The sequence below is a fragment of the Carassius gibelio genome, chromosome A25 (assembly GCF_023724105.1).
Source record: "Carassius gibelio isolate Cgi1373 ecotype wild population from Czech Republic chromosome A25, carGib1.2-hapl.c, whole genome shotgun sequence".
In the NCBI taxonomy this organism is placed as follows: Eukaryota; Metazoa; Chordata; class Actinopteri; order Cypriniformes; family Cyprinidae; genus Carassius; species Carassius gibelio.
Window position 1 is genome coordinate 10,357,650 of NC_068395.1, and position 17,764 is coordinate 10,375,413.

Below are 17,764 nucleotides of genomic sequence, written 5' to 3' on the forward strand. Positions count from 1 at the left end.
TTCTACAAACTGTAGAATTAATTAACTCAAATAATATTCTAATTTTGTTATTATTTACATTTCCAAATCCATATTACTAACATACTATTTTAAAGAACATCGCTGCTGCTCTTTTACAATAAAAGCAGTCATCAATGTCCAGCTTAAATAATAAATAAATAACATATTGCGAAATGCAATATTCCAAGCCTGCTGAAACAATGTGTTATGGGAGAAAAAAAGTGCTGTTAGACATTAAAAAAACAATGCTGTTTTATGTTATTTACATTACATCAAGATGCACAAAATTTGAATATGCACATATGCAAATGAGATTTTAGAGTATTTTTTACATCTCTAATGCCTAATGAAAATGAATTGATAAAATTAGATACAACATAAGATTTAAACAATCAACAATGAATTCCATTACTGATTACTGACAGGGTGCAACATAGAAATTAAGCACAATAATGTTGACTAAAATATTTGAATGAAATATTTGTTAAATTTAGCTTTTAAATAAATAATTTTAAAAATGACAGATAATCAACAATTTATCGTTCATCAAAAAAATCTTTAGTTAAAGCCCTACACTATTAAAATTAATTGTTCTTTACTGCCATTGATGGTTCCATGAAGCACGTTTAACATCCATGGAATCTTTCCAACGTACAAAAGATTCTTTATAGTAGAAAAAGGTTCTCAAACTTTAAAATATTTTCACACTAAGAAAATAACTTTTCACTGAAAGGTTCTTTGGGAACCAAAGATGTTTCTTCTGTTACATCCAAACACCCAAGAACCCTCCACATTTCAAAAACATTCCTTTATTATAAATAAATTATTTGTATAAAAAAATGAATTGGCATGCTTCAACCATGGCATTTGCACACTCACAACCCGAGATTACAGACCAGAGTAGCCAGTACAAGAGACAAACACATTTTCCAATGCCGGTCTGACACTGTGGGACAAGAATGAAAAATTTTCACATCCACAAAATACTTACAATTAGAACAACATGTAACATGTTCGACTCCAATAATAGTTCTGTTTCTTTAAACTCAGTATTTTCTTACCCTTTTGCCAGGGTCCTGTTTATTGGCTGCCCACGTAAATGCCAGCTTTCGTCTCCTTTTTTTGGATGGCTGCCTAGGCTTTCTTATGAAATATCCAGGAAAAAAAAGTCCAAGAGTCCATCCTCTTGTCCACAAACAACACTGATGTCTCATGCTTGGATTTCAGTCATTGGATCCTGTTTTGTCGGAGCCAGCCAGATCCATGCCAAACCATTTTCTGGATGTGCACTCATATGGCATGATTGGTGTAGCTGACGTAGGTTGTTTTTGTGGATGGTGCTGAAAAAACAAGTAGCCAGTTAAAAAAGACAGCTGTGTATCGTAAACAAGAAAACACAAAATCACAGCAAGAGATGAGAGACTTGTGTTGTGCTGAGTTAATTCAGTTTGATCATCAAAATAATATTTTTTTCACTTCATTTCATGGATTTAAAATTATTTTTCTCTTGCTTTCATTTAAAAGTAGGAAGGGACAATTGAGAAAGTAATAACATTCTCTTGTCATGTCTTTATCTTGTGGCTTTTTGCCAAAAATAAAAAATAAAAAAAATGGGATGTGACATGTCATTCTCAAGAAGTCACTCTAAAAATATAATTCATGGCAATTAAATAAAATGTAAATAAAATTTAAATGAACACTTATTTTAGACATAATTCACTCAATTAAAAAGAAAAAGAAAATATGCACCTGTAACTTCTGGCACCGTTCACCCTCATGTTGTCACAAATCCAAATGAATTTCTTTTTTAAAAAAATAGATTTTTTTTTTAAGAATATCTCAGTCACTTTTTTACAATATTAGTAAAAAGTGAATGAGAACTATGGCTGTCAGGCATTCTAAAATGAATTTTTTTTTTAAAGCAAAATTTGTACAACTGGCCCATGAGTCATAAAATACATTTCAAGTCTTCTGACAGCTTTGTGTGACAAAAACTTCATGGACAAATTGTTCTTTTGAATCTTTTTCAATGCATTGTTTGAACCAGTTAATGAAACCACTCTGAATTATTAATTTATTTCATTCTGAATGAGTTTTTTAATTCAACTCGATTTGGTCACAGCAGATAGCAGCTCACAAAAAAGGAAGATTCATTTCTGTTAATGTAAAATGCTGCCACATGACTAGGACTGTACTAGTAATATGGACAGCTTTTATGGTGCATTTGTTAAGCTTGAAATCTCTGGTTCCCATTTAGTGAAACTTCATAAAATGAGAGCACATTATTCAAACTTTCGCCTTTGTGTTTCACACAAGAAAGAAAGTTCAGGGTTTTTGAACAATATCATGCTGATTTTTGGTCATATTTGGGTGAACCAAAAAATGAAAATCCTGTCATTGTTTATTTAACCTGAAGTTGTTCCTAACAATATTTTTACTAATGATTAATTCAGTACCTGTACATAACTCACTGACAACAACACATATTAGAATATTTTCATTTTGTTCACTAACATGGACAGAATAAAGCAGCATTTACAGTACATAAATTAAACATACTGAGAAACACCAAAACGTTTGTCCTCCAAATGGGATTTCTCTACTGATTTAATACATGGCACATTTGACTCTTATAATGAACTGGCCCAGTGTTAGAGCCCTTTAGCAGAAGGGTCACGGCACATTAGTGAGGGTCTGAACATTTGCGTACATTTTTACAGAGATGTGGACCTGCGCATGCTGCTTTTGCCCCAATTAATGATCCCTCAAGTGTGTTAGCTAAGCGAGACATGTAAAATATGTGAGCGAGCACTGGAATTGGGAACCACTGGTCTACATCATGTGTCATTAACCAGCGATAAAACTTTAAAAGTACTACAATACCAAAAAGGAAGACCGGGTTGTTGATGTTGGTCAGCCATTCTAGCTCTGTCTGCACAGCGTGCATGAATGCACTAATGACGTATTATGTGTGAACAATGTGCGCAGAGGTATGCAGATACATGCGTTGACAGGCAGGTAGGAAAGCTTTTTAAAATGCTCGGACCGAGCATTTTGATTGGACATACATTTCTTGGTCCCACGCCTTCCACAGAATATAAAAATACAGATAAATAAATTTAAACCACTTAACGTTATGATTGCTATCGGGATGTGAGGAGACTTTCAACCAGTATAACAAAAAAATCAGCTATTGCACCTTCAACACCACATTGGCTGCTGAAATACAGTCTGTTGCCATGAGCTTGCAGTCAGTAATTCAGACTCCCTCAGACATAATTTGATATGAGATGTGAACCAAGCCATTATTACAAAATTACATTTCTGGTCAAAATACTGTTTATATTGTTAAATATATATGTGGGTCAATGACATATAAGAGAAAAGAATAAAAACGAAATCTACTTTTTTTTTTTTTTTTTTGTAAATGACTCTTAAAAATATAATATAATGTAACCATCTAAGTAATAACACTTTTAGAGCTTGAATACTAGCGTGTACACATATTTTCATAAATATTTACATTTGTAGATAAAATATTTCAAAATAAAAGTATATTTACAAGTTTGTTGAATTATTAATTCATAAATATAAAAGTTTTTAGGGAAGTGCACCATTGATACATTACTTACTACATAAATATATGAATGATCTAGTTAAAATAGCATTTATATTTTACATTGTCATTCTGTATTTTGAATTAAAAATATATAATTTATAAAAATAAACGTATGTATGTATATCTGAGACAGTGGTTGACCCAGATTGAGGGGGGAAAAGTCAAAATCTTTGAATATTTTTTTTTTTTTGAATAACCAGGGTCAAGTAAATTTGAAAAATCATTAAAACTCATGACAAGCTCTAAAATATTTTACCAGGTAGAAATTATGAGTGAAAAATTGTATTTATTGATTTATCTTTTAAGAACAAAATTCTAATCCAGTCAATTATGAATGATTAAAGTCATTTAAAGTCATTCATTAAAGTGGAAACCTTGAAGTACATTCAGCTCATCTGGAATCATGAAATTTCAATTTCCATAAACTAGGAGTGTTGGATCTTTTAACATCTTGTGGACAATGAAGAGTCTGGAGTCAAAGAGAACCGCTGATAATAAAATATTAGGCCAAAAGGTTTTCTTTACAAAAATTGGGACTTTTAAGACCCCCCCCCCCCAGAAACATACATTTTTTATATACCAAGAAAAAAAATCTGCATCACATCATTGACCCATGTGCCATATTAACATGAACAGTGTGCGTGATAGAGAATAAAACTGTACTCACTGCTATTGTCCACACTCTCGCAGAGTTCGGTTTTCACCTCTCCATTGGGCCGTTCACTGGCCAACTGACTGAGCTTGTTTGTCATGGTGGCAGCGGTGACGATGGCCTTAAAGCTGCGCTTGTGTTTGGGCACGTTCTGTTCGGGGTGCAAAATAATGATGTAGACTTTGGGCATGTAGAGCATCCCCAGAGACACTGACGCACTCAGGCTCAGAGAGACGGTCAGTGTGGCCGTCTGAATGTACATCTAGAGAAGAGAAGAGGGTGATATCAGTGGTTAGAGTATTGGTAAAAAACTGAACAAAACAGCACTGCTGTACTGGCGTCAAATGTTCTAATGTAACACACGCACATTTTCTTTCTTATAAAGGTCCCTGAGCTACTCTAAAGAAAACAATAAAAAAGTTTCTTAATCTTTCATCAAAGTGAAATAACTTTCTCCACCTCTGATGTGACTTTCTTCTTTTACTCATGTAACCAAGGCCACAGTGACTAGACTTCTTACATCTTTTTAAAGAAAACATGAGTGGTGCTTGTCCACATTTGCCACTACTGCAAAACGAATGTTTTAATTTGCTTACTGCTCTATATTTGTTAGGCAATTGTTTTTAGTGTTAGTTGGTTGTTTTTAGCACTACATGGTTAGTTTTAGTTAAAAGAGCAAACCCTCAGGTCCTATGGTTGAATAAATTAAACATTACAAATATTCTTAACTTCTACTTCTTATTTTCTTAATTAAAAAAAAAAAACTTTTAAGAATTCATATTCTTAATTTTATATATAACTAACCTCTTAGAATTAATTTGAATAATAACTTCCTTCTTAACAAGATTTTCATGAATCCAGATGCTAATTTCTAGAACTGGATCAAGATCTTCCTTCAGTGTAAATCTTATGAGAATTTTGTTTTATTGTTCACTAGATTCAAAAAAGTTGTTAAATGGCACTGGCACACCTGTTCCCAACAAGCCACAGAATTAATCATTCATTTTTGAATCACTTGCACGAGAAGAGTTGTGCAAGAAATTTGGGTTAGGGATTTGTTCTATGCTAATATAGCTAGGTACCTAGATAACAAGTGATGAATTATGTACCTCAAGATCAGGTCTGTCTCCATTTTGGCACACTCCAGTCAAATCTGATTTCAATAATGCTAATGTTTACAAATTCACAAAATTTGAACCTAGGATGTAACCACATGCCCCGAGCAAGACAATTTACAGTAAGATGTCGATTCATCCTTGCCCACATCTTTAAGTTGGATAAATTACAAATATATTACTGCTTTCCTTATCTTGAGTAGAGTGTGATCAGTGAGCTAATGAGCAGTAAATGATAACATATGCCTGCTGTGGGTAAAGCAGATGATAAAGCTCTTCATGTTTTTATTAAGAGGAATGGGGTGCTTAGAATGAATGAGCGTAAGATTTTAGGTTAAGGAAAAGGGAATCTAGAGCGCCACAGGAGGTGATTACTACTACTTATATGAGACTGAAGTCATATTAACTGTACTGCTTAGTACTGATGTGGGCAAAGAGGTAAACACACCAGCAGAGGATTTCATGTACTGTCTCTCCGAGACAACAGAGCGCTGCCATCCTGTCAAGGACATTTGACTGTGCACAGTACTCGCTGAATCTCCCTTTGAGTTGTAATTTAATTCAGGTCTAACCTTGTGACCCTGCTACCACTCTTTTGTTCAAGTCTCCATAGTACTGCCAGACAGTAGAAGGAGTGACACATACTGTACTAGCATTGGCAAAGGAATACATGCATTTTAATTAAAGCAAGCAAAGGAGTTGTATATTCTCTAGTATTTCTTCTAATGTGAAGAAAAAAGTGAAATGACGTGTGGCCAAATATGGTGACACATACTCAGAATTTGTGCTCTACATTTAACCCATCCAAGTGCACACACACAGTAGTGAACACACACACACACACCCAGAGCAGTGGGCAACCATATTGCTGCGGAGCCCAGAGAGCAGTTGGGGGTTTGGTGCTTTGCTCAAGGGTCTCACCTCAGTTGTAATTCTGAAGTGAGAGAGCAGTGGATATTCACTCACCCCACCTACAATCCCTGCCAGTACTGAGACTCAAATCCACAAGCTTTGGGTTACAAGTCCGACTCTCTAACCATTAGGCCATGACTGCCCTAAGACTCTAGAATGGTTATGTATTTTGGCTTGACCCTCTGCTAAAAAAAGGCTGATGGCTGGTTTTAAAGGGGTTTTGGCAACTTTTCAGATGTTCAGATGTGGAGACTATCTTGACGACCAGCTAAATTGGCTGAACACCAGCCAAACCAGCTTGGCCAAGCTCTGTGATCATCCTAAACCAGCTAAGACCAGCAAAGTAACTTTGGTTTAAGATGGCCTTTTCAACAGTGTCATTCATGTAAAATATAAGCTAAAGCAGCAGATTTTGGAGGGGAACTAGCTGCCTGATGATGTTGTTTAAATGGCTGCTGAATGACTTGCTTTCAAAAAGACTTTGATATTTTTTCATGTGATGTCAAATGTCATATAACTATGGAGCCCCTAAGGGGACATGGAAAGAATATGAGACTGGAGGAAAAATGATATTTCAATGCTTTTGAGTTCACTTGCAAAAGTATTGCATTCCCCCAAGAAACATTGTTTCCTCGCAATAGCATAATCTCTGTTCATATTATTTCCATCAAAAAAGATTTGTTAGTGAAATGCAAAGTTTCTCAGAGGGTCGCAAAGGTTTGCTTTTTGGGGTAGCGCAAAAGTTTTGTGAAGGGAACAAAGGTTCTCGGAGGAATGGAAAAGTTCTTAGAGGAACACAACATTTTCTGGACAGAACACTCAAAAACATTGAAATATAATATAATATATCTCATTATTTTCTCATTACTATGTCCCCTTAGGGGCTTCATATACTGTGTATCACATCATACAGTGTAGCAGAAACAAACTGAGAAGATTCTAGAAGCTAAAAATGGTTCAGTTAAACAGTTTCCTCTCTTTGTGTTTTCAGTAAACCATTAGCAAGCTTTGGTCTACCATATTAGCATTGTGCTAGCTGCATAAAAAAAGTCTACTCTTTCTTAAAGGAATACTCCACTATTTAAAAAAAAAATAGGCTATGGATTCTAAAACGGTATAACACATCTGTTTAACTCTAGGGGAGTTGGAAAATTAGCCTTCATATAGAGGAGTGTTCCTTTAAGCCCAAAGAATACCTCAGCTTTGAAGTAAATGCTTCTACAGTCAGTCGCATTGGCTTATTATGAGCAATACAAATGCTGCGTTTATCTTTCAACCCCTTCACACAGTGTGTTGTCAACGTAGGCATCTGTTATTGTTGCCATCTCCAGTAGTTTGTTGTCGTTGTTCCATTTCATCCATTTAATTTTTGACTAAGAATCAACAAGCAGTGTTGCCATTTTGTGCTTGACTCTTGAAAACAAATATTCTCCTTTCTTATACCGTCCTGTTTCTTACAGTGTCTCACCTTCATCTGTAGAGTACTCATTTGTACTCGTCTGATCAAATCTGGAAGTTTGCTTTGCAATACTTCCCATGTTAGCGCACCACTAGGAAGAAACACTTTATCAAAGTATTCCTCATTTTGTTTGTCGCTGTGGATAAAAACACTTGCCAAATTAATAAATGCTAATTTATTTTAGCTACACCCATACTAACAGGTGCATAAAATCAAAGCCTTGCAGTCTCCACAGAAAAACATTAAAATATAATGAATGCTGCTTAATTTTATATCTGCAAAAAACTTTGCCCAAATACATCAAGGATATACTGCATATCATTATAGTGTACTGTTTTCTGAAAAGTGTTTGTATATTATTTTGTGCCTATTGTAATTCACAGTGTCAGTCAGAAGCATTAAAACAGCAGGAGATAAGAGAAAACACACTATCAAAAAAACATACGAAGCGGTAAACTCCATTTAACTAAAGATCTTTGGGGGGCTTAAGTGGTTTAAAAATCAATGCCACAGCATGTGAGCGGTGAACGAATAAACACAACCAACTACAGTATACTGTATATAAACTGGAACTCATTCAAAATCTCTGTAAAACTGCAGATGACTCATCTAACTCCATCTAACTTACCCCCGGCAGGCATCCTTTCCTCATCTTTTCATCTGTTCCCCTCTATTCAACTGTACCGCAATGCAAAGTGAGGGTACTGACAGAAAAACCAACTGGTATAGTCCCTTCACTCACTCCAGGACATTTAACACAAGCAAACTCAATGCTAATGTACAATCAGTTCCCTTCAATGAAGAAATGTACAAGAAATGGGACCGTTAATGCAGAAAATTAGTAGAAATGAGGAGGCGCGCACAAGGTTCAAATTACACGCCATGCAGTTGTAGAGAAACTTTTCAGAGTTTTAATGAGCACGGAGTGAGGAGATGTGAATAAGAAAGACATGCCTCAATAAAATACTTATATCTGTGTCATCATATTGCGGTTGCTCATTGCAATAATCTTTTTAACATCGGTGGGGGTGAAAGAATTAAGCCCGGGAGAGATAAGAGAAACGGGAAATACGCTGGATTCCATTTGGACTCTCTTGTCATATGGAGGAATGAAAAATGGTCTTATCTGAGGGAAACAATTTCCCCTTTTATACGTAAGTTTTAATTGAACACCACCCTGAGGGCCAGCCGTTTACCACAACATTTGTTTTCATAGTGTTTGTTTCTCAAAATGAATGCTAGAGTGATTTTATGCTAAATTCTGCAGTTCTGCTAATCCCTCGTGTATTTGAAGCCACCTCACTTGAGTAAAAATAGCTTATCATAACTCACTTATGCTAATCTGAATGAGATATGCTATCCAGCAGATGATAATTAAACACTGGAAAAGCTGAGAGCTGACATTTTGTACTATGTATCGGCTTAAAAGCTTGATTTGCTTATTTTGCTTATCTAAAACATTATGTAAAATCAGGTTAAATTATACTTTAGCTCAATGAAAAACATCTCCAGGTTATGTATGTAACCATGTTTCCCGGAGGGAACAAGAGGCTGCAACAGAAATAGTCCAAAAAATCAGTCCAATAGATGGGTGAGACGTCATGGGCGGGTGATGTTGCAACCAGAAAGCTATAAAAGCATGTGCGGTGGAACCGGTGTCTAGGAATGAAGCAAGCACTCACAGGAATGCTGGAAGTATGACACTGAGATGCAGCATCGTCTCGTTCCCTTTTGGAACCATGGTTACATAGGTACCCTGGAGACGTTCCCCTTCAGGAACTCGAGCTGCGTCTGAAAACGCTTTGGGAATGAGTATGCCCACTTGTCCAGACTTACAAATCCCTGCCTAGTGTAGAAGAGCACAGATGAGGCTAGAGAAAGGAGCCAGGAGTGGCGATGACAGCGGGTAGGTCCATATTCATCTGACCCCTAAAGCAGAGGGAAGATCAGAGGACTCGAGACTATGAAAAAGCATCCTGATCCACTGCCTAGAATAAGCTTCTCTGGACAGAGGCCTGCCTCAGCGCACTGTGGAGGAAACATATAACTAGGGGGTGTCTGGCCACTGACTTGCCACCCGTAGACTTTAAAGGCTAAGTTGGCCAACCCTGCAGAGTATCGGGCCTACAGGAACTCGAGCACTGTACCAATTGGGCAGTAAACTGGGTCGAGCTGGAGGTCTCCGCACCTAGAAGTAAAAAAGCTTCCACTTCAGGGCATACAGTTTCCTTGTAAAGGGAGCTCTGGATTGGGAGAATAGTCTCAACAACCTTGGTTGAGAGACAGGAAATATAAAAATTGCTGCAGCAGTAAGATCTCACTCAGAGCATTCTGGGAGCCTTATTCAAAAAGAGCACATTTTTTTACAACTATGCAGTTATCGTATATAGTATATCTTGAGAAAATAAAACACCCATTTGTGAAAACACTGACATCATGCAGGTGTATTTCTACGCTATATATATATATACACAAGTACTTGACAAATAAAAATAGAAATGGCAGACTACAGGACTTTATTTATGCATATTTATTACAGATTTTTAGATGTATTTGTGTTTTGACAACATTGTCGCCTGTGCGTAAAACTTAAAAGAAAAACAAACAAATGTTTTGTTGGTGCCATTTTTAGTATATTGTTTTTGTGTACACGTACCCCTAAGAAAGTAACTTTTAAACCAAGTAGCTTTCAGTTGGTCAATGCGGAGAGAAATATTTACTATTGTAATTGTATTGTACTATTTAATATTGCATTGTTCCTGCTGTATTTTGCCTGTGAAAATTCACAGAACAGCACCAACTGTGACCACACCTTGATATTTAAGTTTTAATTTATATTTTAATTATCTCAATATGTAGTCTTTGCATGTTCTCCCTGTAAATGATGTTGCCGCCTATATCATGCATGACCTCCCCAAAATGTGAGAGGCGATAAACTAAACTGAGCTGGACAAAGGCGAGAATATATATATATATATATAATAATTATTATTATTTGTATTTTTTTTTTCGGAAAATTACTGATCGTTTCACTGGAGAAGAACATAATTTATCTGCAGGGGTCATGTGGATTATGTAAATTATATTAATATTAATACCTCTTTGGCTGAAGAATGAAAGTCATGCACCTCTTTGTTGGCTTGGGGGTGAGTAAATAATCAAGAAAATTTCATTTTCGGTTAACTATTCCTTTAAAGAAACAATCTAAATGTTAATAGGGTGAGGTGATTTGTGATGCAGTCCAGATGCATTGCGTCTTGGTGCTCATGCGAATAACCAAGGTTCAAGTCTGCCCTATGACATGCTCTGAGCCAATTATTAACTTTGATTTCATACTAAAATATTGTACGCTCTCTAGTGTCAAGGATAAAAAAAAAGGAGATACCTAAAGGTTTAGCACTTGCTGCATACAAAACACATATTGAGGTGGATTTGAACGCTGACCCCCTCTAGTCATTTTCAAGAGACTGGCACATAGACGGTAAAAGAAATGGACACAGCGACCCCATTGAATTCAACAGAGACAAGTGAAGTCAATAAGAGGCACGCACTTCCTGGGGGTCGAGCATACTGCGCAGACTCAAACTGAGCTTGATGACGTAGATGTCACGTGAGCAACCTGTCTGACAATTGTAAGTCTTCTAATCGCTGTGCCAAGAGAAATCTGAATCACCCACTGTATCTTGCAGACGTTGTTGAATAATTTTGTCCTGTTGCTTTTATGGACTCTCTGTGGGCTTCTCCCTTGACTTCATGCCTCCATGTCCCCCCGATAGCCTCATAGACAGTAAAAGATTGCCTGCGAGCTTCTCCTCCTGTCCATACGGTAATTTCTCTACTGTGCGACAGAGAGTCGCTGGTTATGACACAATCGTTAGCCTATTTTTACAAAACCTGCTTCTACGGGACCATAACGTAGGATACAAGGTAAAGGAGCCTTTTATCCATTTTCGTGTTTCTTTATAAATAATGAATGTACAAATTGAGTCTTTAAACGCCTCAGATGTAAAGTTATTCACTGTCAAAATGACGTCAAAATGAATGGAAGTCAATGGAATGCTAATAGCAGGTGGGGGTCTGCTAGCCAATGGCGGCGCCCAGGGATGCTTCAATAAAATTTGAAACCCCGCCCCCCTGGGTTGGCACAATGGTTTACAGACCATTGAGTTGATTGGCAGGTATTTTGCTCGCAAGGGAAACTATCCAAGGGATAATCTATTGTAATGAGCCTCATGAATGTCACATGCTGGGGACATTTTAAGTGGGAAAATGGCAGTTTGTTCAATGTCAGTGTGTTTCAAATCCCTTTTGCTAATTACAACATTGAATTGCTCCAAGAGCTAATTCAGTGTTCCATGAACAACTGGATTCGATATGACAGGCTTTTAACAGGTGTGTTGCCTTCAAAAATCTGTTCTCTGCTCAGTGGTAGATTTAGAACCTTGCAGCAATGGTGTCTAAAAATACAGGTTATTAAAAGTGTAAGGTTACTAAATGTTGTAAACCCAAACACACAATCATGAAATGAAAGAATGCTTGGAAATGTCTTATCGTTCAATAAAGTTCAATAGTTGAGATGAGAAAGATTATTTTTCAAGATTTTTTATATAAATGTCATGGTAAACTATAAATAAAGACTATAAAAAATGAATGGGTGTGTGTGTGCTCTTGCTTTTGTGACATACCAGGACTCAACTCTGTATGACATGGGTATGACAATGACATGAGTATGACACAGCTATTACAAGGAGAAGGTGACTTATGAGGAAATAACCCATGTCCCCATTTTTCAAAACGTTTATATTATACAAAGTTTCCTGTGAGGGTTAGGGTTAGGTGTAGGGTTGGTGTAGGGCCATAGAATATACAGTTTGTACAGTATAAAAACAATTACGCCTATGGGATGTCCCCACTTTTCACAAAAACAAATATGTATGTGTGTATATATATATATATATATATATATATATATATATATATATCCATGCTAACAGAAAGCAGTTAGGTCTCCAAGTTCGACTCCATCTCCAGATGTTATATCTTGAGAAAATCATGTTATCGAGCTTCAAGATGAATTCTTAATAAGAATTGCTTTCAATCCTCAGTTTTTGCACAAGTTGTCCTTTAACATAACACTTGGCATTAATATCTGACAGCAAATCTTTGTAGGCAGTAATCTCAACACATGTCACAGATATTATACATGCAGAGAAGACTGTGTTTGTAATCCTGGCTTCTTTTGGCAGCACTAATGAGCACTTGACAGAAATACTTCCTGATGCAGAAAGAACAGAGGGTTCAGTCTACAGTTTGCAGACCACCACTGAAGTCATCAACGCTATAAGACCCACATTGGCCCGGACCAACAGAGGAAGCACATTCTATTCGTGGCCCATTAACAGCAGCAGAACTATTCTGTATTCTACTCTGGGTCAAGTTTGATCATCTCCATTTATCTGATAATGAAGCATCTCTTCACTGTGTACTGACGGAGCAATCAATGAGGAGATGATGTAGACGATCCTCATCTGTTGAATTCATGATGTTGCCACAAAAATAAGAGAGAGGTATGCAACGAAAGATAATGACAGTAATGACAATAGCAATATATATTATAAAATGCTGTATACAGATGCACCTGCACTGTATAATATGCACTGCACTGTATAAGCAACTCTTCTGTATAATATATAACTGATTCAATAGAGAGAATTGGACTTTCAAAACTCCACATAGAAGGACAGTTCAATAATATAATATAATATAATATAAAAATAGTTCTGTGTTTTATCACTGCTTCTCAGTTTGTTACTCAAAAGCTGAACTACTGTCACACTACTGAAACATATAGCAAAGTTCATGGCATTGCTATGTTAATTAGTTACTTTTTTAAAGAAATGAATACTTCTATTCAGCAAGGATGCATTGAAATAACAGTAAATATATTTATTATGTTCCAAAAGATTCATATTTAAAATGAAGATTTTTCTATTCATCAAAGAATCCAGATTTTATATATATATATATATATATATATATATATATATATATATATATATATATATATATATATAGTAGCATATAAGTTATTATTTAACATTTATAGCATCAAGAAATATTTATTGAGAGGATAAATTCTGAAGGATCATGTGACTGAAAACTGGAGTAATGATGCTGAAAATTCAGCTTTGCATCACAGAAATAGATTACTTTTTAAAATATATTAAAATAGAGAACAGCTATTTTAAATTTCCAAATATTAAAGATTTTACTGTATTTTGATAAAAGAAAATTGCAGCCTTGGTGAGCAACAAGAGAAAAAAAAAAAACGCTTTTGAACGTTTGTGACTTACCCGCTCTGCAGATTGTGCGGTCCCAAAGAAGATGGGAATGAAGGCCAGCCAGATGATGCAGGTGGTGTACATGGTAAATCCAATGGGCTTGGCCTCATTGAAGGTCTCCGGCACTCCTCTGGTCTTGATTGCGTAAACAGTGCACGTGACCATCAAAAGGATGCTATAGCCCAGTGAGCAGATGAGTGACAGGTCTGAGATGTCACACTTGAGCACCCCGCGTGCGTTTTCAGGGTCCTGTGTGCGCTGCTCACCGTAATCCACAAAGGTGTGCGGCGGGTCAGCCACAAACCACACAAACACTCCCATTAACTGAAACGAGATGAGGCTGAAGGTAATGACTAGCTGGGAGGCAGGGCTGATGAACCGAGGCGCCGCGACCGACCTCTTGCCCTGCTCAAAGATCCGATGGATGCGGTTGGTCTTGGTGAGCAAGGCGGCGTAGCTGAAACACATGCCCAAACCCAGAAAGATCCTGCGGAAGGAGCAGACAGCCAATCCAGGTGCCGCTATCATGGGAAACGTGGTGAAGTAGCATAGGAAAATTCCTGTTAGCAGCACGTAACTCATTTCCCTGCCAGAGGCCCGTACGATTGGTGTGTCGTTGTGACGCACAAAAGTCACCACCACAAAGGTTGTGGCAAGAATTCCAAGGATGGCGATGGAGACGGGTGCTACAGCCCACGGCGAGTGCCACTCCAGCTTAATGATGGGGATTGGCTGGCAGCCTGTGCGGTTTTGATCTGGTCGTTGCTCATACGGGCAAAGCTGGCACGTGAACTCGCTGGCCTGGTAATGGTAGCCCTCGCATCGCTCGCAGTGCCAGCAGCACAGCACCCCCTTCACAACCTTCTTCCTCTCGCCAGTCTGACAGGGCAGGCTGCATACAGACGCCGGCACAAATGAGTCCCCACTCGCCCACTGCATGGCATTCATCTGATGACAAACAACGTCAGAGTTATTCTGGGAAATGTCAAAAAGTATAAGTTTTATTTTCAGATTCCTTCAAATTGATTTGTTTGGTAAAATAAATAAAATAAAATAAAACAAATTTAACAAAGGAACATATTATGAAAGTAACATTAATTATTATTTAAGATATAAAGATGGAATATTTGTCAACAGTAGTAGGAATGACCTGTTTGACAGAGAAAATAAAACAAAATCAGAACATAAGTCAAACTGTTAATTAATTTTATTTGTTTAATATAAATATTTGTATAATATAATATACACTACTATTCAAAAATGTGTGGTTTTTATGATTATTTAATGTTTTAGAATATTTTATTTCTTATTCTTATACAGTGAAAACAGTAATATTGCAAAATCATATTACATTTTAAAAGAATTGTTTTCTAGTTGAATATTTTTCAAATTAACTTTCAGTCTTCCGTGTCACATGATCCTTCAGAAATCATTCTAATATGCTAATTTGCCGCACAATAAATATTTCATATTTTTTATCAATGTTAAAAACAGTTACAGAAACTGAAACATTTTTCTTTAGGATTCTTTAATAAATAGACAGTTCAAAAAATAAATAAATTATATATATATAGATATATATATATTACTGCATTTGTGCTCAATAAAAGTATTAATTTCTTTTGAATAAAAAATCATACTGACCCCAAACTTTTACACAGTAGTATAAAGGCTGGAATACACTACATGACTTTTAAAATCTGAACAGATTTTAAAATGCTATGCATCATACACTTTACGACTTTGTAAACGCTGGAAAAACACACTACCAGACTTTAAAATCGTTTTAAATGTGCACCTTGTTGCTAAGAGATGCATGACAACTGAAAACAAAATGTGTTATAAAATCGGTTTAAAATATCAAACATGTTAGATATTCTCTGACTAGATACATTCAAAGACTTCAGGAAATCCCGCCTTCTGAATGAAAGAGCCAATCGCTAATCGGTAAAGTTAGCGCATCACCGCAGCTGCCGTTAGAAGTTCTGGTTGCTATAGAAACAGTCAGCATTTTGAGATGCGCTTACGACTGCGCATACGCACTGGCTGATCTAGCCTGAAAAATATGCTTTTTTATAACACTATTTGAGCAAAAGAAACAACATTTATGACACAGTTGTTGCCAGATTTCTTTGGTGATTTCAAATATAAAATTTAGCTTAGTAAACAGTTTTGGAGAACTTGATATGTCTTCATTCAAAGAGATAGGAGTTGCACTTGCATGCCCGAGAAGCGTTTCAAAGATTTTAGATATTAAAGAGACTTTGATACATTCGTAGTCTGTAGAGTCTGTGACCATCATATACTTCCCTATTTTATGAAATCTGTCAACTCAAATGTTCTAGTGTTGACCTCTCAAGACTTTAAATCAGGGCAAATCTGAACAACAGTCTGAGCAAAACATTTCTATACATTACGGCCTTAAATCATCAATGACAGCACACACAGTACACAATTAATTTCACACCTATGGAGCAAAAATGTATTCCGAATTACAGGTGTTAATTCAACACCACTAATTGTACAATGCAATTGCAATAAACAATTTGACAGTCAACTACATCATAATCATTATTATCAAAGCAAGTAACTATTTTACAGGCAGCCTCTAACATTTAAGTACACTTGAAAAGAAATGTAGATGAACTCCTTACATTTAAATGCAGCTGATCCGTCCAGTGGCCGATGATTCTGTACTCCGCCGACCTGTTTGTCATCTGATACTGATAGATGTCGTAGCGTCCAGGGGCATCTCCATTTTCATTAAACACAACGAGGGTCTTGGCACTTCCTGTCCAAAGAGATGAAACAACATTATGATTGTCCTATCGTGTGCAAACCTGAATCAGACACTCTAGGCTACATAATTTCCCATGGTCAAGATGAATCCGTAAACATATCAGATAATGCTTAAGACATAAAACCATCAGTGTTTCTGCAAAAAAAAAAAAAAAAAAAATCAATCAACAAGATGATTAAAGTACAATCAGTGATAAGCTAACAATGAAATCTGGGTCATATTCTGAAAAAACTGACAAAAAAAAACCTACTTAGTGAACTGCTAACAAAGCATGAGAGGATCTTCTTCATTTGTTATCTGTTATTATACAAAATCATTCCATCATTATCGAGCCCTGGTGAGTTTTCTCGGGCCTACAGTAGTCGTCTCAGATGAGCAATTTCAATGGCATATGGAGCAGCTCGTGAGGAAGGAGAGTTTGTATCAAACGAGGATCTCTCGAGATGGGGAATCATGCATTATTAAAACACCTGCATGCAGTCAGCTGTGGAGTGGGCCTGGAGGATTCCACAGGAAATGCTGCTTGCTGCTAAGACACCTCCAGCAACAAAATAATCAGATAACTAATTTAGAGTCACACGCTCTGGACACACAGTATCTTTAAGGTGCATCTGCGTGATTCAAAGTGAGTCAATTCATTGACAAGGTTAGAGCAAAAGTGAAGTGATGTGACTGATAAAATAGTGAACAATAAAAGTTCTTCCTAAAAACTGTAGGTGACATTTCTGGGGACTGTGGAAGGATAATGGTCAGTTTTCATAATTTATTGTACTGTAGTGGTATGACAAAAACTGTTCATTTGTATTGCAAAAAAAGGGGGGGGGGTGTTAAAAAAACATCAGTTTATGAAATAAACAAAAAAAAAA

At 36.5% G+C, this 17,764-nt stretch overlaps 1 protein-coding gene across 1 annotated transcript in view; it reads right to left on the bottom strand.

Moving 5' to 3' along the window:
• Nucleotides 1-254: 254 nt before the first annotated feature.
• The window catches only part of LOC127947010 (metabotropic glutamate receptor 8-like), a 142,628-nt gene continuing 125,118 nt past the window's right edge, over nt 255-17,764 (bottom strand). Inside the window, exons 8-11 of the mRNA XM_052543898.1 lie at nt 16,753-16,889; nt 14,111-15,046; nt 4,287-4,533; nt 255-1,340 (exon numbers count right to left, since the gene is read on the bottom strand). Coding sequence (XP_052399858.1) covers nt 1,291-1,340; nt 4,287-4,533; nt 14,111-15,046; nt 16,753-16,889 — 1,370 coding nt within the window. The 3' untranslated portion in view covers nt 255-1,290. The remainder of the gene's footprint in view (nt 1,341-4,286; nt 4,534-14,110; nt 15,047-16,752; nt 16,890-17,764) is intronic.